Source organism: Hyperoodon ampullatus, assembly GCF_949752795.1.
Source record: "Hyperoodon ampullatus genome assembly, chromosome: 14".
Lineage (NCBI taxonomy): Eukaryota > Metazoa > Chordata > Mammalia > Artiodactyla > Ziphiidae > Hyperoodon > Hyperoodon ampullatus.
In genome coordinates, this window is record NC_136927.1 from 59,181,636 (window position 1) to 59,206,274 (window position 24,639).

A 24,639-nucleotide genomic window follows, 5' to 3' on the forward strand; every position below is an offset into this window, starting at 1 on the left:
TCTAGTTTTTAAAAATACAGAACAGAATTGCTTCAGGCCTCTATTTTTGGAACAAACTTGTTTGTTATGATGGTTTTTCTCCGTACTGACAGTCTAGATTTTCAACAGCCATCAAATCCCCATGTGGGTTCCATATCCTGTTGTTGGGTTTAAAGTGTTCTTTGCTCAAATTCTGTTTTGTTTAGGTCTTCTCCCCCTGGCAACAGCAGGCTAACTCAGGGCTGTCTTTAAAAGTGATCCAGGAAGATGGATTATCTGTGGAACAAAAGAGATTGTAAGTGGCTGCCTTCAGTGTTTATGCTTGCTTCCCTAGGCTGTGTGTGTCTGCTCTCTCTGCAGGATGACTTGTGTTATGTAACACAGGGGTCCTGGCTTCTGAAAGGACCGACACAGTCATTCCAGTGCTGCCAACTTGCAGGTAGCCAGTGCCCTTGGGGAACAAAAGTCAAGAGAGATGAAATCCACCAAGAATCAGAAACCTGTAGTATTACCAAAGATTTTAGGCCAGGCTTCCTATGTGGGCAAACCAGTCATCCTGCATTAATGCCGAATTTTGCTTAAGTCAGTGAGATGCTTGTTTTAGAAGTATTGACTCTGTCACGGGACTTTGGCTTGAAAATATCAGAACAAGTTATGTAAAGTATGTTTGCTGTAGAGAGATGGAATTCTAATCTGTGAGCCTTTGATATTCCAGACACTCCAGTGCACAGAAGCTCTTCAGTGTCCTGAGCCATTCTGTTGGGGAGAAACGGAGTCCTCTAAAGCTACTCTCAGCCAAACTCCCAGAGCTGGATGGGTGAGCTCTGTTTTTCTGTTTCTGACTTTTGAATGTCAGAAACCTGAGAGTTGGTGCTTTCTAAGCTCCATTTTCTTTCATTATAGCTTCTTAAGAATAATTATAAAAAGTAGTAGTGACACACCATATACAATTTTATTCTCTAGAGATATTCACTAAGGTTTCTTTTCAGCAATTAAATGTTTATCATGTGAATGGGCACATTCAGGCAAGGCTGGTGACGGTAACGTAATAGCATTGTCTTTCTTTTTCTAGGTTTCTCCAGCATTTTGCCGTCAGCAGCATTAGTCGGGAACCCGTGATGAGGACCCATCTCCCTGTCCTGCTGCAGCAAGCTGAAATCAACCCTACTCACACAGTAGAAAATGACAAGGTACAGCAGCTCACCAAATAAGCTGGGAATTCATGGGAAGATAATCCTGATAGCCTGCCCTTAATCTTCAGTGTCAATTAACAAAAGGAGCTCAGGCGGAGTCCCTTTTATAAGACTCTCCACCTCCCTGGATACTGATGTAATGATATACATGAAACCTACTCTATATAATGACTGTGTACAGGCATCTACATTAAACCCAGCTGAGCCCCATAGCAATGATGAAACCCTGGCATATTGCTGTGCCTTCCCCTTGCCCTTCCAGGTCTTCCAAACTCCTGCTCAGTAGTCTCATGCCATCAGCTCTTGCTGGTTGCAAGGACTTACCTGGCACATTGAGCTTCGTAAGGGGAAGTGTTAGCGAGACCTTGCTAGCACCACCAGGTTAAGGTGACACTTTATAAACACTGTCTTCCCAAGAGTGGATTTTAATCTCCTGCTTCACATGTCTCTCTTCTTGACTCCTCCCACCATTTCTTTGGAACCGTATGTCATAATATGCTCAAAGAGGGCATTTATTTCTGTGCAAATCTAAAAGACACTCAGCTGCAAAAGGAAATAGAAGCATTAAGCAGTCAGAAGCCTCATTTTTCCCTTAAGCAAGAGTTTAAAAATGAAAATGTTATATTTTACATATTTTAAATATTTTTTAATATATGTATTGATATTTCATATAACAAAGTGCTACAGGACTGGCCTTAAAGTAAGAAGGTATCTGGCTGTGAGCATGTTTGCTGGGATTTGAGAGGCTGAGGCGTGGGTGCTGAGGAATGGGAACCAAGATGGAGAAATTTGGATGGGAAGAGTATAAACAGAAAGTTAGTTACATGGAGTACTGCCCATAGGCACAGAAAGGGATACAGACTAAGGTTCTGGTCAGAGGGGAGGAGGGAGAACTGTTTCCCATAAAAGAGGCATCCATAGCCATCTCTGTGCTGATGGGACTAGCTCAAGTGATGAGTGCCACCAAGTTGAACTTCACTCCAGACATGTCCCAGTGAGTCTTGTGTATTGTGAAATAAAACATACTTAAAGAAGCCCTTGCCATGCTATGTCACTGACATCGTTATCCTTCAGCAAATGCATGGTTCCTTTCTTCCTCTGCTTGACCCCTTCTTTGTTGGTGAATTTCTTGAGTTGCTTTGGAATGTCTGCCTGCAGAGGGCCCTGTTTTCATGTGGTCGTGTGCCAAGATTAGGAAAGTGCAGCCTGGAACCTCTTCTCCCCATCAAGATTGAGAAGTGCTTCCTCCACCCAGTTTGTTTCCTTAGCTCAGGCCCTGTGGCTTGGAAGGCACAGGCCACTCCCCTCCTTCGCTGAGTTTACGTCACCAATTTAGCCTGTGGCATTTTTGTCCCAAACCTCCTTTCTGCCCAGTATTTTCCATTATACTTTTTTTTTTTTTAGCTTATTGGGTATAGCTGCTTCACAATGTTGTGCTAGTTTCTGCTGTACAGCAAAGTGAATCAGCCATATTTATGCACATATCCCCTCACTTCTGGATATCCCTCCCATCTAGGTCACCACAGAGCATTGAGTAGAGTTCCCTGTGCTATACAGCAGGCTCTCACTAGTTATCTGTTCCACACATAGACTGATCTAGTCACAGCCTACTCCATGGAAATTATTATAGTAACACTACATTGTTGTATATGGTGTTTGCTATGTGCCAGACACTGTTGCACGCATTTTGTTTACATATATTAACTCAGTTAATCATTACATCCACCCTGCAAGGTAGGTTCCGTTGTGAGCCCAAGGTCACATAGCTAGTGAGTGCTGGTGCTGAGGTTCAAACCCATAGAACCTGGCTCAAGAAGTCAGTTCTTTTAACCTCTTACACAACGCTGACTCCCAGTTGAATCACAAACCCGCCTCCCAGTTGAATCACAAACCCACATGGCTTTTCTTTCATGTAGGTAATTATCAGCATTGTAACTGGTCTCCCAGGCTGTCATGCTAGCGAGCTCTGTGCTTTTCTGGTCACTCTGCATAAGGAATACGGCAGGTTAGTATGGCTGCTGCCTTTGCTTTGGGGAAAGGGATTCTATGTCTGGGTCTGCCTTGGCACTGGGAAACCTTCAACATGCACTGACCTTTGGTGTCACTGGTATCGGCGCAGTGGTCATCCATCCATCCATTCATTTAACATATTTATACTGAGTACTTTCTGTATGCCAGATACTGTTCTAACTATAGGGGACAAATGAACAAAACAGATGAGAAAATCTCTGCCTTCATGGAGCTTGTATTCTAGTTTGGCAAGATAGACAGTTAACCAGATAAGGAAAATAGTATATTAGCTAGTGAAAAGTGCTATGGAGAAATTAATGCAGAGAAGACTATAGGGAGTGCTGGGCTGGGGGAGGGATTCCAGTTTTAAATTGGGTACTCAGGGAAGACCTCACTGAGAAGGTGACATTTGAGCAAAGGCCTGAGGAAATGGGGGAATGAACCCTTGGGTATCTGGGCAAGAGCCCTGTAGCAGCAAGACCAGCATGGGCAGAGGCCTGGGAATGTGCCTGGTCAGCAGGGGAATTCAGAACCAGGGTGGTTAGAACTTGAGAGCTGGTGGATGTGATCCTTCCGTGACCACAAGGGGACTGCGTGAGCTCAGGTGGAACTGGGACATGCTGGCTTAGGCAAAATTGGGGAAATCATTCATCCATCATTTCCATTTGGTTGGCAGATTGCTAAACAACCCTTGCCGACCAGGCTTTTAATAACTAGTTGTTCTACCTCAAAGTAAGGGATCCTGGGCTTCCCTGGTGGTGCAGTGGTTAAGAATCCGCCTGCCAATGTAGGGGACACGGGTTCGAGCCCTGGTCCAGGAAGATCCCACTTAGTTGCCGCGGAGCAACTAAGCCCGTGTGCCACAACTACTGAGTCTGCACTCTAGAGCCCGCGAGCCACAACTCCTGAAGCCTGCGCACCTAGAGCCCGTGCTCTGCAACAAGAGAAGCCACCGCAGTGAGAAGCTCGTGCACCGCAACAAAGTGTAGGCCCCGCTTGCAACTAGAGAAAGCTCACACACAGCAACGAAGACCCGACACAACCAAAAATAAATAAATAAAATAAATAAATTTATTTAAAAAAAAAAAAAGGCAAGGCATCCTGCAGGAGGCCATATAGCAGAATTGAGAAGACTGAAATCACCTAGAAGTTTGGGAGTTTAGAGTGGGAGATTGGTGGGGGGAGCGCTGTGGGGAGGTGAGTTCTGGAGAGATATGGGGAAATATTAGACCTCCTTCATAAGTACTCAATAGCTAACCAGTTCCTCCCTCATTTCCATTGATTTTGTTCTGTAAAGAATCTGAATTCTTCACCCTACCCATTATCCCATTATTCTTTTTTTTTGACTGGGCCACTTGGCATGTGGGATCTCAGTTCCCCAACCAGGAATTGAACCTGGGCCACTGCAGTGAAAGTGCCGAATCCTAACCACTAGGCCCCTAGGGAACGCCCCCTCCCCCCATTACTTATTCTTAGCAAGAATTTTACTGAAAACTAGACTGAAGCCATTTTACTGAATGATCCTTCAGGAAGTGACTGCCTGTTCAGGAGTCTTTCTCAACTCTGAAATCTGTTGGTCATGTGCTTATCTGACCTTTTTTCCTGTGGCAAGGCATTTCCTGCCAAAAGCTCCAGTAGTGATTGCAGGATACGGGGCTCCCCACCCAGCCAGTGCACTCTACCTGTTTCTGTGGTGCCAGGATTGCTTTCTCCTGTATGGGTTCACTGGACAGAGAGGCTGTGGGAGTACTGGTCACATTTGAATCCACTGGCAGAGCCTGTGGGCCTGGTCCTCATGCTGAGATTACACTTGCCATTTCCAGGTGGATGGTATACCGTCAAGTTATGGACAGCTCCGAATGTTTTCATGCTGCCCACTTCCAGAGATACCTTTCCAGTGCCCTGGAGGCCCAACAGAACTGCTCTGCCCGCCAGTCAGCCTACATCCGCAAGAAGACCAGACTACTGGTGGTGTTACAAGGGTGAGCACTGGAAGTCTTTTGGGGATAGTGGGGTAGGGTGGTGACCTTGCCATTATTGTTATTTCATGTGTGGCTAACTTGGGGCACAGAACAAACACACATGCATGAGAAGTGTCTGTGTTACACAGATATGCCTTCAACAAGAACTGTTGCCATCCTGTGGCCCAGAGTGACTGGTGAAGATTGCACACAAGTTTTAAGTTTGGCCTCAACATCATAATATCCTCAGAAGGCAGAAAGTTAGGGAGGCGGTTTTCTGGGCAAGATTCTTTGATAATTCTTCTAACGGTAATGGTCCCTAAGCTTCTTCCTTTGCCACCGAGGCAAGGGAGCTTCAGTTTTTTCAGTCCTCCCTCCTGTGGAGTTGCAGAGACAGTCCCCACACTCTAGTCTCGAGCCCCATTATCCACGGAATGGCTAGTGCAGGAGGGTTTCCTTGGCCCCTCAGTGAGGAGCATGAATAATCCAGTTGGGCAGGGAGCTCCCTGTGAGGACAGTTTCGGAGTGTGTACCACTGCTTGGGGCGCCCTGGCTGCAAGGAGCTTCCCTTGACCTGTTCTAAGAGCTTCCAGGGAGGAAGCAGGCCCATCATCCCCTGGGCCCAGAGGAGAACGTGCCAGATCAAGAAAACATGGGCTGTGCTCTTTGCTGCTGTCATTATAGTTGGTGATAAAGAAGCTTTTGGCAGTTCTCACAAAGTGCTTTTGTGCTATGCTGTGTTTTTTTGTGCTCATAATAATTAGTATTTGCAACTGGCTAATTGTTTCCAGTAGAGAATAGGCCCGGATCCAAAGCCCTGTTTGGTCTCTGGGGTGTGATGGTGAGAACTAGAGGAAAGCCAGGCCAGTGGCGCTGCAGGAGGCAGTTGGGAGTATGTGCCCTGCCAGGCCATCTTTTCTCTTCTTTAGATCTTGTTCTTACACCTGCTTTGGGCTTCCCTTCTGTTGACCCTTTTGTCCTACTAGTGGGCTGAGTTTGTGGAAGCCACAGAGCCAGAAGGCTAGAGACCACTTGTTTTCCATCGCCTGTAATGGTCAAAGGAATGGGTTGGCCTAGCTTCATCACCTCCTGCTGCTTCTCCAGAGTTGAGAGTCATTGGGGGTGTGGACCTGGAGTCAAATTTGGTAGCTTGACATTGTGCAGCTGAGGTCATATCCATCTTCCATTACTTCAGAAGGCATTGTTGACTCCTTGTCTCTAACTGTACAAGTCTGCAAAAGTGCTAGGTGTCCTGGCTGCTCTGGACTGCAGTGACAGTGTATGGCCAGCCCACTTGTACTCTCAGACCCAGTTCTTGCCCAGTCATAGCCCCAGGACACTAGGAACCTCAGATGGATTTCCTGCTGTGGTGCTCACTATGACACTGTTATTACAGGCTGGGCCCATTCTCTTGAGGCTCAGCAGGGAACACATGGCAGCCTCTTTGTAGCATGTCCATCTCCTTGGGGCTGGGCCTTAGAGCCCAGTATTGAGGTTGTTGGTGAGGGGACACCCCAGAGGCTTCTCATGTTGAGAATTTTATTCCTTGAATGTGGCCTTTATTTTGATTTACAGGATTCTGTGCTGTAGGGCAGCATTTTCTTTTGCCCCTAGAGTGGCCTGGTCCCATTCTACTTACTGCAGCAGCTGGGCAGTGGTGCTGAGCTTTGACATCAAGTGGATTATTAGGTGGTGGTTTTAAAAATTAATGTATTTTGAAATGATAAAATTTTAGGAATGGAGGACTGATTAGTGGTTGCCAGGAGTTAGGGATGGGAGTTGGGGGCAGGAGGGAGGTGGGTGTGGTTATAAAAGGGCAACACAAGGGAGCTTTGTGGTGCGGAACTGTTCAGTATCTTTATCGTGGTGGTGGAGCCTACACAGGTGACAAAATTGTATAGAACTTAATACATACACAAATAAGTAAAACTGCGGAAATCTGAGTTTTAATAATTATAAGGAATTTGAGGGGCTGTATTTGTTTATACTCTGGAACATAGTAAAATTATTCTTTACATTATCTACATTTAAAACAGTATTGCTCAAAACAAAAATTGAATTAATGTAAAACGAGGTAAAATTGTAGGCTTAAATTTCAAATGTAAAATAGAGCCTGAAAGACAATTGTATGGAATATCTGTTGTTTCAGAGGAAAGAAAGTTAAAGCCCTGCTGGGTTTTTCATTTCTGTTTTGTTTTTGTTTTTAATAAAGAGAATACTGAAAAGAAAGAGGCAACACAAAGAGTTAGTTTTTTGCCTTCATCATGCAGTTGGGGCAGTTCAGCCAGAGTGGCCAGGTACAGGCTTCAGCAGCTGGATCAGTGTGCATCCTTCTGAGGTGAGGGCTGCCTCCTGCTGTCTGGAAGCCATGCCCAGGATGGTTATAAGGCAGGGGCTGGGCAGTAAGGGAGGGCATTAGCAGGCACCCCATTAACAAGTAGAGTGATTGACACCAAAGACCTGCTGTCTGCCTCAGTGGCTCCTGGCTGCAGTGCCCAGATGCTTCACCTAGATACATTGGCCTCACCAAGAAGCCTGGGGCCTGTTTTTTGCTCTTTTTTCCATTAAAATCAGTGAAAATTAATGTATTCCTCTGAAAACTTGGGAATTCCCCAGTCACCCTGTCTAAGGGAAATCTATTGTATTAAAATTGCCAAAATCCTCAGGACTGACTTATAAATGTTTCAGTTCTTTTTTTTTTTTTTAAATAAGATTATTTATTTATTTATTTATGGTTGTGTTGGGTCTTCATTGCTGCACGTAGGCTTTCTCTAGTTGCGGCGAGCGGGGGCTACTCTTCGTTGCGGTGCACCGGCTTCTCATTGCAGTGGCTTCACTTGTTGCGGAGCACGGGCTCTAGGTGCGCAGACTTCAGTAGTTGTGGCTCACGGGCTCTAGAGTGCAGGCTCAGTAGTTGTGGTGCACAGGCTTAGTTGCTCTGCGGCATGTGGGATCTTCCTGGACCAGGGATCGAACCCATGTCCCCTGCATTGGCAGGCGGATTCTTAACCACTGTGCCACCAGGGAAGTCCCTTTCAGTTCTTTTTAACCCTAAGAAATGAGAGTCTCTACAGCTTGTACCAAACATGGAAAGTAAAAAGCCTCAGACACTTTTTTTTAGAAGAGGAGGAAAAAGCTGATGCCGAGGAGCAAGGCTAGGGCACTTCACCATGAGCATTAAGGCCATTAAACACAACTACAAAGAGATTTAAGGCAGTTCGTAAGCTTCAGGCCTGCTTACCAGAGTGTTGCTGCAGTGTGAGGGGCTCTCCTAGCATCTAGGACCATCCAGACACTACAGAACCAGTGGAAAGCACTCTACATGGTCATATGCACACATGCTCAGGCAGTGGGAGAAGCCTCCAAGAGAAGCCAGGGAGCAGAGGGCTCGCTCTTTGTAGAACGTAGCACACCATGTTCTCTACTGAAGCGCCCACTGCTGTTTGGTCAGGACTGAGGCAGACCTGGGGTTGGCGGTGCTAATGTTGTTGTGTGGAGTAAAGTCGAGTACCATTGTACAGATGAATTGTTTGTAGGAACTCAGGAAATAGCCCAGGCAGGCTGTACCTATCCCCCCAGCCCCAGGTTAAGACCCAGGTCTGTATGATCAGCAAGGCTGCCCATCAGATTTGCCTTTTCCTCTGTAAGAATTGACCTTTTGTGATAGGCTGGGTCAGTCAGGAAAATGTTCTTGGAGTGGCCAGGGGTCTGCCTGGAGTTCAATGTCCAGTTCATTCACTTGCCCTGCTTTAGGCACCATTGATTACAGCACCTAGCAACTACCTTACATTCTTATTGCAGAGACACACAATAAACAAATTAGAAAATACAGTGTATGTAGCTGTAGTCAGTGCTTTGGAGAGGAATTGGGGTGAGGGTGGGGAGTATCAGGAGAGAGGATTGCTATATCCCATAGGCTGCGTGAAGTCAGAGGACACCTCTCTCATAAGATGCCAATTGAGCAGAGACCCGAAGGGGGTTGAGGGAGTGAGGCTAGCAGACATCTGAGGAAAAGAACATTACAAGAGAGGGGACAGGGCTTCCCTGGTGGCGCAGTGGTTGAGAATCTGCCTGCTAATGCAGGGGACACGGGTTCGAGCCCTGGTCTGGGAGGATCCCACATGCTGCGGAGCAACTAGGCCCGTGAGCCACAACTACTGAGCCTGCGCGTCTGGAGCCTGTGCTCCTGCAACAAGAGAGGCTGCAATAGTGAGCGCACCGCGATGAAGAGTGGCCCCCACTTGCCACAACTAGAGAGAGCCCTCGCACAGAAATGAAGACCCAACACAGCAAAAATACATTAATTAATTAATAAACTCCTACCAACAACATCTTCTAAAAAAAAAATAAATAAATAAATAAAAAACAAGAGAGGGGACAGAGAGTGCAAAGGTGAAAGTATACCTGGCACGTTCTGGGAAGAGCCAGGAGGTCAAAATAGGTAGATTCAGGTACAGGAAGAAATAGTAAGAAATTAAACTCATCCCTGCAGTGTGGGTCAGATCTTAGAGGGCTGTGTGGGCCATTGTAAGAGCTTTGGCTTTCAGGCTGAGGGGGATGGAAGCCACTCACTCAGTGGCTTATCTGATGGGGTTAGTATGACCCCTCTAACTTTTGTGTTGAAAACAGGTTATAGGGAGATACAAAGACAGAAGCAGTTTGGACTCAGTGGTAGAGTGGGAGTATGAGCATAGTTATATTTTAAAGATTAAGAAAAAATGGAGTCAAAGAAGATGCCAAACAAACCTTTGGCCTCGCAGCTGAAAGAGTGGAATCTCCTCTGCTGAGAAGGACAAGACCTCAAGAGGAGCAGATGTGGGAGAGTTGGATCAGGAACATATTAAGTTGTAATTGAAAACATCAAATTGGCCCTGGAGGGAGTTCCAGGCAGGAGATACAAATGCAGTTGGTGTTTGACATGTGTCTACTGACTTGGAGATATGTCTCATAATCCCTCTTTCTCTTTCCTGCATGTTCTGTGAGATGAAAGGAGAGGAAAGAGCTATTAAAGAAAATATACCAATGCGGGAGCTCCTAACTTGATTAGAAAACACCAGGTCCTGGGCTTCCCTGGTGGCGCAGTGGTTGGGAGTCCGCCTGCCCATGCAGGGGACGCGGGTTCGTGCCCCGGTCTGGGAGGATCCCACATGCCGTGGAGCGGCTGGGCCCGTGGGCCATGGCTGCTGGGCCTGCGCGTCCGGAGCCTGTGCTCCGCGAGTGGGGAGGCCGCGGCAGTGAGAGGCCCGCGTACCGCAAAAAAAAAAAAAAAAAAGAAAAAGAAAAAGAAAACACCAGGTCCCACCCTCAGAGCCCCAGGGTCACCTGCAGGCTTCTCTAAGGGAAGTGGGCAGTAGGGTTCTTTCTTCCACTCACTCTTGCAGTTAGAACTAATGGAACTCGGAAATACAGAAGCACTGTGGACTCCAGGGGCTCTAAATCATGAAGTGGGTGACCCCAAGGAACCCAGTTGCAGTCTCCCCCTTTTGGTTTTCCTTCCACCCTTACTCAGCCACTCGGCAAGCATACCCCTCTTCCCACACTCTAAAGCGCCAATCAGTAAACTAATTATTCCCTTTTTCCCCCCCAGCTACACAGATGTTATTGATGTTGTCCAGGCCCTGCAGATACATCCGGATTCAAATGTCAAGTCCTCCTTCACCATTGGTGCCATCACAGTGTGCGTGGAGCCCCTGAGCTGCTACATGGAGCACAGGTACATACTTAGGACCACCTCTGTCCCACACGGTGTGTTGTGTTTAAGTGTACAGAAAGCAGTTTTCTCCCACCTACCAGTAGGAGACACATCTTTACGTGTGTTTATCTTTTGGAATGCATCAGTCTACCTTATATGTAATAAATGCCCAGTTGTCATTTGATTAGTGCTAGGTCCTCAGAGCTACCATTTGGACTGTCAGCTTCTCACCACTTTGTGCACTGAAAAGTCACCCTTCTAGGATAGTGGGACTTGAAATAGCTTCTCCCAGGAAAAAAGAATGCCTATGGCAGGCTTTTCTTTTCCTCTTTACTGCAGGGGAGGGGCTTTGTGTCCCAAGGCACTTGGAGTACCTCACAGATACTTTTTCATGTGGTTAAGCCATCTTAAAGCATCTTACCTCAGTTAATGACACTTATTCTCATTACAAACAGGTGAACTTTTTTTTTTCTACTTTGGAAGTAAATATAATAACAACAAAGAAAATTGAGTTTAATTCACTCATAATCTCACTCAATGTTAACTATTATAATTTTTGTGAATTCCTTTCTGGTCTTTTATATGCATGCTTTTTTACAGTTGTGGTATACATATAATTTTATATCCTTCTTCTTAGGTTGACATATAGACATGTTATATAAGTGAACATATATATGTTCCTGCAATTACAGTGGTAATTACATTTTGATTGGGTATATAATCATTATGTGCATGTATGGACATAATAGTCTTAACCAGCTCCCCACTGTTAGTCACATAGGATGTCTCCAACTTTTCACTATCATAAATAATGCTATGAGAACATCTTTATCCATACAAATTTCTCAAATTTCAGATAATTTCCTTAGAATAGATTCCTCAAAGATATATTATTAATTAATTGTATGATAGTTTTATTACTCTTTATTCATATTTCCAAATTGCTTTCTGAGTGGGTTTTGCAGTTTATACTGCCCCAGTGGTATCTGGAATACCTATTTCATCATGAGAGAAATCATCCCTGGGAAATTTCAAACATTACAGTGTCCCTTCATAGAGCTATTTGACTTCCTCTCCCTTTAGCCTAGTAGAATGTATCCAAGGTCTGTAATCATGTGGTTTTTCTGACTAGTCCATATTATTATCATCTCCTGGTAACTGATTGATCTCTCCTTAGATCTTCATCTGAAAAAGCTCCCTTCTTGAGTCCCAAGTTGATATCTTTAGACTTCTCATAGAATTTACATTAGAAGTTACTTCCCTAGTCACCTTAACTGATCCCAAGAAATGTCTTCACCATTCTCCCTTCTCTTTAGCTCTGACCTAGGCTCTGCTCTCCCATAATAAAGCTAAGGTGGTCTATTTTTCCTTCTGCCTTAGGTTAGGTTATTGTAGTCAATGCTGAGCATCCCCATTGTACTTCAGAATGCCATATTGAGTCTTACATGCCACTCTTTCTACCATCCATGTCTCTTCTTTTTCTGAAGTTTTTACTTAAAGATGAATGAAAGCAGAAAGGAGTCCAACAGGGGACTAGACACTACCAGAGATATTAACATAGAAAGGTAGGAAAAGATAGTAATAAACAAAGAACAGACAAAGGTTACACTCTAGACAAGTACTCTTCTACACTGTCAAGAAAAAGTTAAGGAGAAGAGAAACTAACAGGGTAGTGAGGGAAGAGCTCAAGGAAGAGATATAAAAGGTCTGGGGAAATGGGGAGGAGGGATCTTCCTGGGGTAGTGGAAATGTTCTAAAACCGAATTGTGGCGATGGTTGCACAACTCTGTAAACAATTTACTAAAAATAATCATTGAATTGTACACTTTAAATGAGTAAATTTTATGGTGTGCAGGTTATAAATAAAGCAGTTAAATAGAAAAGATCAGGGGGAAAGGAATTTAGCTGACAAAAGCAGCTGAAAGATAAACTGTTAGAGTCCTAGAAAGAAAATAAAAATTTCACTATAGAAATGAAAATCTCAAAGCAGTGAGAAGTAAAAGTAGACACTGCTAAAACAAAATGGAGAGGAAATACAAATTCCCGGGAGATCCAGTGGTTAGGACTCCTCCCTTCTACTGCAGGGGGCACAGGTCCAGTCCCTGGTCGGGGAACTAAGATCCCACAAGCTACACGACCAAAAAAAATTTTTGAGAGGAAATAGACAAAGAAATGAAGACAATTAGAGAAAAGAGAGGAATTATAGAATACAGATTTAGCTTTTGCGAGGACAGAAATCATTTCTGTTTAATGCTTAGTACATAGTAAGTGCTCATGAAGTGTCTGTGGAATAAATGAGTGTGCCAGCATGTGAGGAATAAGTGTCCTTGAAGAGAATTTAAATAAGTAAATCAATAAACAAGCTAAAGGTAAGCATATAATCTCTTTAAATATAGAAATAAGGGTAAAGTATATAAATTATAGTTATGGAATATAAAAATATAAATGACAAAATCAGGTGGGTTAAAAAGTATGAGATTAGGACTTCCCTGGTGGCGCGGTGGTTAAGAATGTGCCTGCCAATGCAGGGAACACGGGTTTGAGCCCCCGTCCGGGAATATCCCACATGCCACGGAACAACTAAGCCCATGCGCCACAACTACTGAGCCTGCGCTCTAGAGCCCGTGAGCCACAACTACTGAAGCCCACGCACCTAGAGTCTGTGCTCCGCAACAAGAGAAGTCACCGCAATGAGAAGCAAGCGCACTGCAAAGAAGAGTAGCCCCCGCTCACCGCAACTAGAGAAAGCCTGCGTGCAGCAATGAAGACCCAATGCAGCCAAAAAAAAAAAAAGTATAAGAGATCAAAGATAATATTTGTCAATAAATCAAAATTACTGATTTGCTCATTTTTTAGATATTAATAAGAAATTTCCAAATTTACTTTTGAATCCATTCCAGAAAGTAATTTACTATAGTGGTTTACTAATGCTCTGTTGGAAAACTAATGATTAGCCCCTGTGCGTGGGCTGTGGAGTTATTCTGTTTCATGTGCATGGGGGTGCATGTGGAAAGAATAAGAGAATTATGGGACTCATGATCAAGAATAGAAAGTTATCGGGACTTCCCTGGTGGTCCAGCAGTTAAGACTCTGCACTCGGGCTTCCCTGGTGGCGCAGTGTTTGAGAGTCTGCCTGCCGATGCGGGGGACACGGGTTCGTGCCCCGGTCTGGGAAGATCCCACGTGCCGTGGAGCGGCTGGGCCCGTGAGCCATGGCCGCTGAGCCTGCGCGTCCGAAGCCTGTGCTCCACAACGGGAGAGGCCACAGTAGTGAGAAGCCCGCGTACTGTACAAAAAAAAAAAAAAAAAAAAAAGACTCTGCACTCCCAGCACAGGGGACCCAGGTTCAGTCCCTGGTCAGGGAACTAGATCCCATCCCACATGCCTTAACTAGAAAATCCCGTGTGCCACAACTAAGACCCGGTGGCTCAGCCAAGTAAATAAATAAATATTTTTTTTAAAAAACTTGGTTAAAAAAAAAAGAACAGAAAGTTATTAAATAACATTAATCCCATTCCATTAAGAAAAAAATTAAGTGGGCCAGTGTTAAGCCCATAATTTTTTTTTTTTAAAGAAGCTGTGGGGGGTAGGAGTTTATTAATTAATTAATTTATTTTTGCTGTGTTGGGTCTTCATTTCTGTGCAAGGGCTTTCTCTAGTTGTGGCAAGCGGGGGCCACTCTTCATCACAGTGCGCGGGCCTCTCTTGTTGCAGAGCACAGGCTGCAGACACACAGGCTCAGTAGTTGTGGCTCACGGGCCTAGTTGCTCCGCGGCATGTGGGATCCTCCCAGACCAGGGCTCAAACCTGTGTCCCCTGCATTAGCAGGCAGATTCTCAACCACTACGCCACCAGGGAAGCCCAGTCCATAAATTTTTAAAAAGCAAAAACAATCTGGGAATTCCCTGGCAGTCCAGTGGTTAGGACTTGGTGCTTTCACTGCCGTGGCCTGGGTTCGCTCCCTGGTTGGGGAACTAAGATCCTGCAAGCTGCCTGGCATGGCCAAAAGGAAGAAAGAAAGAAAGAAAGAAAGGAGGGGGAGGGAGGGAGGAAGGAAGGAAAGAAGGAAGGGAGGGAGGGAGGGAGGAAGGGAGGAAGGAAGGGAGGAAGGAAGGAAAGGAGGAAGGAAGGGAGGAAGGAATCCATCCTTACATAGCCAACTGTGGTAGATTAAAATTATGGCCACAGCAGAAGAAGCCCCTCCCATCAAGACCTGAAGAGTCGAATCTACTTCTCACCTGGGCATTGTGACTTGGCTTTGGCCAGTGGGACATCAAGAAGCATGAAACAAGCCAAGGCTTGAAAAGCATTTGCACATTGGGGTTTGCCCTCTCTTGCTTCTGGGACCTAAGACCACCATATGAAGAAGCCTGGGCTAGGCTGCTGGAGGATGAAAGACCATGTGGAGAGAGAGGCCCAGCCATCCATTCCTACCATTTGGACTGAGACCCCAGTTGGGCCTGTGAGTGAGACCATTTTAGATAATCATCAGCCCCAGCTGAGCTGCCCCAGGCCAAAACAACTGCCCATTCAACCTATAGAATCATGAGAAATAATAAATCATCATTATTTTAAGCCACTTAGTTTTGGGGTGATTTATTATACTGCAACAGTGTAAGAAAATAGGTACACTTATACACTCTTTTTTTTTTTTTCATACACTGTTGATAGGAATGTAAAATGATTTAATCTCTTTGGAGATAAATATGGCTACTCCATTGCTCAAATTTTATCATACAGTTATATTTTTACAAATGTGCAAAGATATATATGTATAGAGGTGTTTGTTTCAGGCAGAATTTTTAATTCCAAGCAGTAGAGCCCACTCCAGCATGACTAGCTGGGGAGGAATTTACTAATGTACATTATAGCTTGCAGAGTCTCTAGGAGGGTCAGGCTGTATTGGCTAGGCAGCCAGGTGGAACACTCAAACTTCCTGTAGGGCTGCCCCGGTGAAGGGGATATCTCAACCACTTCCTCCACCAGAAAATGGAGTCTGCTTACCATACATTCCCTCACTCACCATGCTCATTGCCACTTGGAGTCTAGTTGGTAGAACTTCAGCCATATGCCTGCACCAGACGGCAAGAAAGGCTGGAAAAGCAGTTTTCTGCCATTTACGCCAGGGACGGGCTTCCTAATTCCAAGTCTGGGAAAGGTGTTTAGAAGGTACTGGGCAGTCTGAAATATGACAGGTGTGCTCTGCAATGTTCAAGACAACACTATTAATAATATCAAAGAACTGGAAATAATCCAAATGCTCAATTAGTAAGTGACTGGTTAAATTTGGGGATATTCATATAATGGACTGCTATGCAGGCATTTTTTTAAAATCAAGTAGATTTTTATCTTCTAACATAGAAAATGGTCATAATATTTTATGAAGTAAGAAAAACAAATTACCAAAACAATGTGTATTTTTTAAATGTTTGCTTGTATACGCATAGAAAATATCTAAAAGGATACATGCCAAACTGTGAAATAGTTGTTCCTTCTGGGAAATGACCAGTTCCTTGGGGGCAAATGTTGGATGATGGGGAAACCATTTGATATTTTATAGTATCACATATATTGCTTCTTTTAATGTAACAGCTTTATTGAAGTTTCTGTGGATATACTTATTCTGGACATTTCATATAAATGGAATCATATAATATGTGGCCTTTTGTGTCTGGCTTCTTTCAGGGTTCATCCATGTTGTAGCATGTGTCAGTGTTTCATTCCTTTTTATTGACAAATATTTCATTGTATGGATATATCACATCTTTTTTATCCATTCATCAGTTGATGGACATTTGAGTTATTTACATCTTTTGGCTATCATAAATATACTGCTATGAATGTTTATGTATAAGTTTTCATATGGTTATATGTTTTCTGTTCTCTTGGGTAGAATTACTGGGTCATATGGTAACTGTATATTTAACTTTTTGAGGAACTGCAAACTTATCCAAAGCCACTACACCATTTGCATCCTCACCAGCAGTGTATGAGGGTTCCCATTTCTCCACATCTTCACCAATACTTGTTGTTGTCTGTCTTCAATAATATTACAGTTTGGGGCTTCCCTGGTGGCGCAGTGGTTGAGAGTCCGCCTGCCGATGCAGGGGACATGGGTTCGTGCCCCGGTCTGGGAGGATCCCACATGCCGTGGAGCAGCTGGGCCCGTGAGCCATGGCCGCTGGGCCTGCGCGTCCGGAGCCTGTGCTCCGCAACGGGAGAGGCCACAGCAGTGAGAGGCCCGCGTACCAGACACACACACACACACACACACACACACACACTAATAATTATAATATTATTAATAATAATAATATTACAGGGAGGACGATATGTAGAGAAGGAAAGGAGTGAGCCAACATTTGTTTTCCACTGTTTGTTAGACACTGTGATGCTTTACCCCTTTCAAACCTCAAAATCCCCTTTAGGTATTTTGGGAGGCATTTAAGGTAGGCATCATTACCATGTTTTACCATGAGGAAGCTCTTGCTCAGAAAAGTTAAATAATTTTCCAAATGCCACACCCATGACATGTACACAATTAATCATGATGTAGGGTAGGAAGTGCTGTAATAAAAGATTCATGTAATTTTATAAGAATTATAAAAAAGCAATGATAACTCATAGTTGGATTAGTAAAGAAAGCCAGCATATGAATTTGAAGGACCAGGATGCCAGAGATGACAAGATATGAGAAGAAATTGCATGAATATGCAAGTCCATGTGTTCTGAGTATTTTCTTTGCAGCTGTTTAAAGTGAGCAGCTGAATGGCCCTCTGCCCTGTCAGAGGTTTAAAACATGAGCATCCAACCTGTGATTGTATAAGATGCCTTGAGGGGAAACATTGCTCAACCTTGTCTAAGATGCCACTGGTGTGAATTGCTGTGGGCTGCTGCAAGAAAGCAAGCAGGACGCTGAGAAGGGCTTTTAAGAGCACGTACTCTAAAGTCACAGGCACTTACTTGATGGGGACAGACATTTTTCTAAGAATGCATTTGCTGTGTGGCTGGCCATTCAGTGGACTATGAGTGCAGTGAAGTCAGTGAGCTCTATTCTTGGGAGACTCTGGTGCGGATGTCTCTTCCTTTGTTCCAGGGCTCCTGACCTTGCTCAGAGCACATGGGGATTCTCCCATGGAATTCTTTAGAAACCATGAAGGAGTCAGGCAAGTGAATTAGATCCACAGCCCAAAGTTGTATTCATTCAGCTCACTGATCCACCAAATTTGGTTCCAAATGGTGTGTGTCTGGCTGTTGTCAGAAATCAAATTAAAAGATGAGGATTTGCCACCACCAAGAAAATTGCAGGAGAGAAACTCCCCTCAGTGTTTTGAACAGTATTAATACCTGCCAACTACACCAGCAACAATTCACAGGGTGGCTTTATCAAGCATCTTATTTGCAGGGGAAGAAAGCACAGGAGCTCTGTGGTGCCAAACGAACCTGGGTCCCTGTATAAGCTCTCCCATTTCCTAGCTGCATGTGGGACCTTGGGCCAAGTGCTTAGCTTGCTTAGCCAACCTAAACCCACTCTTTGTGGTTTTTAGGTACCCAAGGCACAGGGTGGATGTGAGAACAAAATTGTATATATGAACTGCTTGCACAGTGCCCAGCCCATGGTAAGAACTTGATAAAAGGCAGCTATTTTCATTAGTGTTAGCTTTCTTCTCTAAGAAGAGCACTGTGGTGTTTTAGAAGTTTTAAAGCACTGAGAATATGGGCTTTTCTCTGGAGCTTACTGCAGAGCTACAGTTGTTAACTCACACTTTGGATTAGTCACCCTCAATCCAATCAGTCAGTTTCCTACATTTCATTCACCGTTTGAGCTCAGAATAGGATTAAAGGGAAACCAGGATTCTGTTGTGCACATAAAGGGAAATATGGCAACTTTGGTACTGAAGGCCCTTGGCACAGTTAGGCAAAATAATTCTCATTTTCCTTTGAAATTTCCCCTTTACTGTCAGGACAGTATCTCTTTGGGAGGGTGGAAAAGAAGACCAAGTTCTCTTTCTCCATTTCCTATAGTCTTGAGAGCTGGCCCTGTCCTCAGTATCCCCTCTTCAACATTCCACCAAGAGTTGGCCACTTTGGGACTTCTATGGGGTTTCTGGCTTAGGGGACTTTGGTTCAAAGCTATGAAAACCTTTTGTATAACCATGGCTCTCCTTAATGTTCAGTGTTGCCTGCCAGTTGCCCCACTGAGTAAGTCATCTTGTATGTTAGTGATATTCACATTTTTGTGAGAAATAACCAATGAAAATTCTGAGATTAATGGTTTTAAAATATTTCTTTTTTCTCCCTAGATTTCTCTTTCCTAAATGTCTCGACCAGTGTTCACAAGGTAAGCAATATGCTCTATTTTCGCTTGCCTGCCTTTCAAATTATGTTTAGACACGACAGACTTTTCTTCATGCTCCCACCTACCATTCTGAAATCTAAAGCAAATAAAACTGATCCAGGGAAAACTTGGGCATTTTTTGCTTTTATCATATTTGATAGGCAGATTTCTTCCAAGAGTTTGTCTCTTAATGATAATAAATTGCCATGGCAACACCTCTTCTGAGCTGGGCTTAAGTCTGCCCTAGCCTTCCAGCTAATGTCAGTGGACTGAATAGGAATTCCTAGCCTGTGGATCAGCAAGATTTTGATGCATTTCTCCTGTCCCATGAGTGCGAGTATGGCCAAGTAGAACCTCCTCCCTTAGTCCCCTCCTACATATACTGAAATTTTCCACGTCTCCTTTATAACATTTAGAAAAATCGACCCATCCTGTAGGTTATACTCAACCTTGCATTGTCCTACCATCTGGCAGCCTGGGAGCAGCACTTTTTAGTCATATTAGCTATGATGGCTGGAGACCCAGAATAAATTCTAAATTTCCTACAGTTAGTGATAAAATACTTATTGTTGTCAGAAGGCCTGGGGTCTGGGCTTCCTGAAATAGCCCAGCAAGTAGAAATCAGATGGAAGAAAATAACTCAGTGTCACCAGCACAGTTGTGCTCTGCTGATCCCATTGCCAATCCACAGGGAATGGAGACAACAGAGCATTCGTAGAGCTGTTGTCTTGGGGAAGAGCTGAGCTGGAGGCTGTGCAGGGCAGGAGGCCGGGTCACTGGAGAGAAGAATGTGTGTGTTGGACTGCTGCACCAGGGAGTCTCAAGTCTAGCTTTTAGAAGCCCCTGTTGCTTTCTAGGCACTGCACCCCAGAAGCAGAGTTGAATGGAGGTTGGCTGGGTCTATCCACAGTGTCCACCCCAGGTAGATTAAAGAGATTTTATAGGGGCTGGATCAGTAGGGTCTGATAACAGACTAGATGGGGGGACATTGAAAAAGGGGGTATGTGGAATGACTCCTAGGTTTCTAGCTTGGGAGGTTGGGAAGGTTGGTGGTACCTATCCTTGAAATAGACTACATAGGAGAAAACATAGGTCCAGGAGATAACCAAAGAAAGCTGTCTGGTCCTTCAATAAATGTTTGGAAGTCATGATCAAAGCCAAGGGTGTGAGCTATAGTAAGCCCCTCTGACTATATGATCGATCATATAGTGATCGATCACATGATCGATCACATGACGATTGCCACCCTAGTGCCCCTTGGCTTCTTGACACTTTCTCCTTCAGTGCCCCTCTGCTTTTTTTGCATTTGGGAAAAAGATGATCAGGCTACCTTGGCAAAGAACCTTAAGCAAGTGTTCTGTGTTTACTGTCCATGAACCTGGGCCAGTATTACAAGAGGAAAGCTCTTTTACGCCAAGACAGAATGAGTTCTGTCTGGGATTTTGTAGGCATATTTCATTAACACTGCCTTCCAACTCATTGTTCAAAGGCAGTGTGTGTCAATTCTGTGCTTATATAAAGAAAACTGGGGTGGGGGTGGGAGGACTTCCCTGGTGGTCCAGTGGTTAAGAATCCGCCTTCCAATGCAGGGAACTTGGGTTCGATCCCTGGTCAGGGAACTAAGATCCCACATGCCGCGGGGCAACTAAGCGCATGCGCTGCAACTACTGAGCATGCGAGCCACAACTAGAGAGCCTGCATGCCGCAACTACAGAGCCCACATGCTTTGGACCCCGCACGCCACAAGAAGAGAGAAGCCTGTGCACCACCACAAAAGATCCCGTGTGCCACAACTAAGACCCAACACAGCCAAAAATAGAATAAATAAATAAATATGTTTTTAAAAAAAGAATTAAAAGAAAAAAAAAGAAAGCCGGGGGAATTCCCTGGCAGTCCAGTGGTTAGGACTTGACGTTTTCACTGCCACAGCCCGAGTTCAGTCCCTGGTCGGAGGACTAAAAGAAAAAAAGAAAGCTGGGAATGTGATCAGATGTAGACAGATAACCTTGAGGCCATATATGCTGTTTTCTGAACTGCAAAGGGCTTGTTAAGTGATAGTGCCTTGGTAGACATCTTCCCCTTACATCTGGGCCAAGAGGACCCTATAGACTGATCTGACCTAATTCACCATGGGCATGGACCCTCTGGGGAGAGAGGAGAAAAAATGCAAGTATTTCTTCCTCCTCAGAGATTTGGTGGCTCTCTTAGAGGTAGGATCTGCCACCGGTAGACAAACATTTCATGTCCCAAGGGAGCAGTTGCCTCCCTTCGCTCCTGTTCATGAGTCAAGCTCCCTGATTCATTGCTTTTACAACAAAGGATTATTTTACAATGAGAAAATCACTGTATTGCAGCCACAAGATGATGTGTATTACAGAAATCCAAGGATTAGGAAATAATCTCAATGCTTAAACAACAAGCAAGGCTCATTATAATGCTGGCTTTAAAACAGAGTGCAGATAATTTACTACCATGACCTGCTTTTAGATGTATCTGTAGATAGACAAAAGAAGTGAGATTTGTATTCTTCTGGGCTGCTGGAAGTCTTTAGCCAGACTGGGATGGTCAAACAGACCTCAGAGATGTTTCTCCACTCTTGGGAACGGGCCAGTCCAGGCTGCCTGCTCCCTCACAGCCAGACTGGTGAGGCATTGGCCAAATCAGAGTATCCACTCCTTGATAACAGAGCAGAAGGCAGCTCCCGGCCCAAGCAAGATGCAACCGCTTATGATGGCCTCTTCACCCTGTGCTCCAGATAACTGCTGTACCTTGCCTTGAAGATGGCATTTCCTCTTGGCAGGTAGCAGATTGCATAGCTGGCCCAAGGAATGCTGGGGATAATCCTTTTGCTTGTTTCTCCACAAAGCAAAGCCCCTTTTCTATGTCCAATTCCTGACCTAGAATCCAAAGCCCACAGTGTTTGTCTACATGATACTCATGGGGCAGACAGGACTTTGGGCAAGGTATCTGTCAGAGACTCAGACCCTAGCCTTTTCTCAGGCAGGCCAAGCCTGTGCTTGTGACCCTGCTGCATGCCACTCAGGTTGGCACATTCGCAGTAGTCTGACTCTCCAGTTTCTTCTGCCCAAGAAGATGCTAAGTAGAGTCTTAGGGCCTTTATAGATCTTCTCTCAGCCTTTCCTGACTCCTCACTGCAAGATCCACCACAGCTATTTTTGTCTTCCACCCCTGGGAATGTCATGGGCCTCTTGCAGGAACCGGCTCCCATAACTGCCATCTCTGGAATGTGCTGAGCCTTCTAGAACCCTGCCTGCTACCCCACTGTGCCACATTCTGGGCCTGGCTGCCTGGCCTTGCTTTACTCAGTTTCCAAAGGCCCCAGCCACTTCCTGTGGCTGCACCAGGACATGGGGTTCTGGCAGTAGGCTCACCAGGCTGTCCTCACTGCCTCCCCACAGCCTCCAGAGTGACCTTTCTAAATGGGAATGGAAGCACAGGCACTACCAGTGTCACCTTTGTTAGGAGGCTTTCCTGAAACTCTAACTGCAGATGGTCCATCTTAATGTTAAAGCTTATGAACAAGGAAGGCATGTGAGGAAACTTTTTAAAATAGAATAAACAAAATGCAGACATATTCTCCATTTGAATTCCTAAGTCTTGTGCTGTTACCACATCTAGGCCAAACCTGAAGACCTTGAGAATAGAAGTTTTAAGTGTAGGAGAAGCTGTTAAGAAAATGTGGTTCTGTATATTCCTGTATACTTGTATATGCATAGACTATCTGAGGAGGCATACCCCAAATCTGGTTATTAGTTGTTGCCTCTGCGGAGGAGAAATAAGGCTCAGGGTGCCAGAGAAGGGAAGAAGAAACTGAACACCCTTTTGTACCTTATGAATTTTGTACCAAAAATATGTATATACTAATAAATCTTAGAAACCTTTCCAGATGGCTGTCTGATGAATGGTACTTGCTCAGACCTGCAAGTGGGAGAATTTTTGGCATATGGGTACCCACAGGTTAGTTTCTTAGGCAGCTGCCTCGGAGGTCAGGTTGCATGTGTCTTTTATTACACTTCGTTCATTCGTTCATTTATTCAGCAAATCTTTATCTAATGCCTGCTGTAACCCAGTCCTGGGGGATTAAGAAAGGCTTCTGGAAGGGGTGCTATTCAAATTGTCTACACCCTGAAGGAGGAGTTGGCCCTCCTTCAAAAAAATGAGAGAAAAGATGGCTCCAGGCAGAAGAAACAGCAAGATTGAAGGCCTGATGGTGATTAGAGTACGACTAGGTCCCTGAGGAAGTGCATCATGCAGATAGCTCAAGCAGGCCAAGAAGTTTAGATATCAGCCTAAAAATAATTGGAATGCATTAAATATTTTAAGTAGGGAAGTGACTTGATCAGATTTATGTTTTTGAAAGATTACTCTTACTACAGTAGGAAGAATGAATTGTAGTAAAGGAAGCCTGGAAGTAGAGAGAATGAGCGGTAACCTAGTGAAAAGAGAGCAGTGGTCTAAATCAGGCAAATGGTAGCAGGGACTGAGTGGAGGATGGACGATGGCCCAGGTTTGGGGAACTAGGCAGTCGGTGTGCCTTTCACCAAGTGACCACTTGGATGTCAGGGGAAGCCATTGAGGAAACTCACCCTTGAATCCTCAGAGGTCTCTCAAGCACTGTGCAGAGGCATATAGGCCATATTTACCTAAGGCCGACTGACTTTCTATGGAGCACTAACAGATACCTGCAAAGAGCAGGACTCCTGTCTCAGAACCAAGGAACCAGTAGATTCCCAAACAGTGTGTAAGCACTCAGGAAGCAGATTATGTGCTCAGCAGCCCTACCTACCTCCTGACATCTATGATCCTAGGCATATTGTATACCCTTTGTGTGTGCCCTGTCCCCATTGTAACACACGACCTTTGACATGAAGCTCCTAACCCCTGTTCCCTGGTTGCGAATGGAATGTGGTTATGAGGTTAGATTCAGTCTTCAGAGTTTTGAAACACTTTTTATAAGTATGATTGGTGAGAGGAAGGAAGTATCACTAACTTCTGGCTCAGACCAGAGGCAGGGGCCAGGGGTCCTGGAAGTTGCCTTCAAACCAGTGATAGCCACTCATCTAAACCATGGGCTCAACAGCCTAGACTGGTGAGAGTCATGTGACTTACCTTCCTGCTTGTTGCTGTGGCTAAGGTGTGCCACAGCCACCTCTGTCAGTCTGAGGAATGGATCGGTCCAGGCTCCTTGGTGTACATGTAGGGGTCCCATTCCCAAATGATGAGATGGTGGTGGTAGTAGTGTCAGGTTGCATTTAATGAGTTCTTAATCTCTGTAGCCTGTGATAAAGCATTTCACATAACCTGGAGGTATGTGTTCCCATCTGACAGAGGAGGAAATTTGGGCCCAGAGAGAAAGTTGAGCGATTTGCCTAATGTCACCCATGAATAATTAGTGGAACCGGAAATTCAGACTCAGGTTTGCTTGGTTCTAAAACCCATGCTTTA

General features: G+C 44.7%; 1 protein-coding gene across 2 annotated transcripts in view; it reads left to right on the forward strand.

Moving 5' to 3' along the window:
- The window catches only part of DNAAF9 (dynein axonemal assembly factor 9), a gene marked incomplete at both ends in the record, with an annotated part of 148,784 nt that overhangs the window by 106,079 nt on the left and 18,066 nt on the right, over window positions 1-24,639 (forward strand). For both annotated transcript variants that reach the window (XM_079719722.1, XM_079719723.1), the window contains 7 exons: window positions 186-274; window positions 695-796; window positions 1,052-1,169; window positions 3,089-3,177; window positions 5,006-5,164; window positions 10,731-10,856; window positions 19,139-19,176. In XM_079719722.1, the coding sequence (XP_079575848.1) occupies window positions 186-274; window positions 695-796; window positions 1,052-1,169; window positions 3,089-3,177; window positions 5,006-5,164; window positions 10,731-10,856; window positions 19,139-19,176 (721 nt within the window). The remainder of the gene's footprint in view (window positions 1-185; window positions 275-694; window positions 797-1,051; window positions 1,170-3,088; window positions 3,178-5,005; window positions 5,165-10,730; window positions 10,857-19,138; window positions 19,177-24,639) is intronic.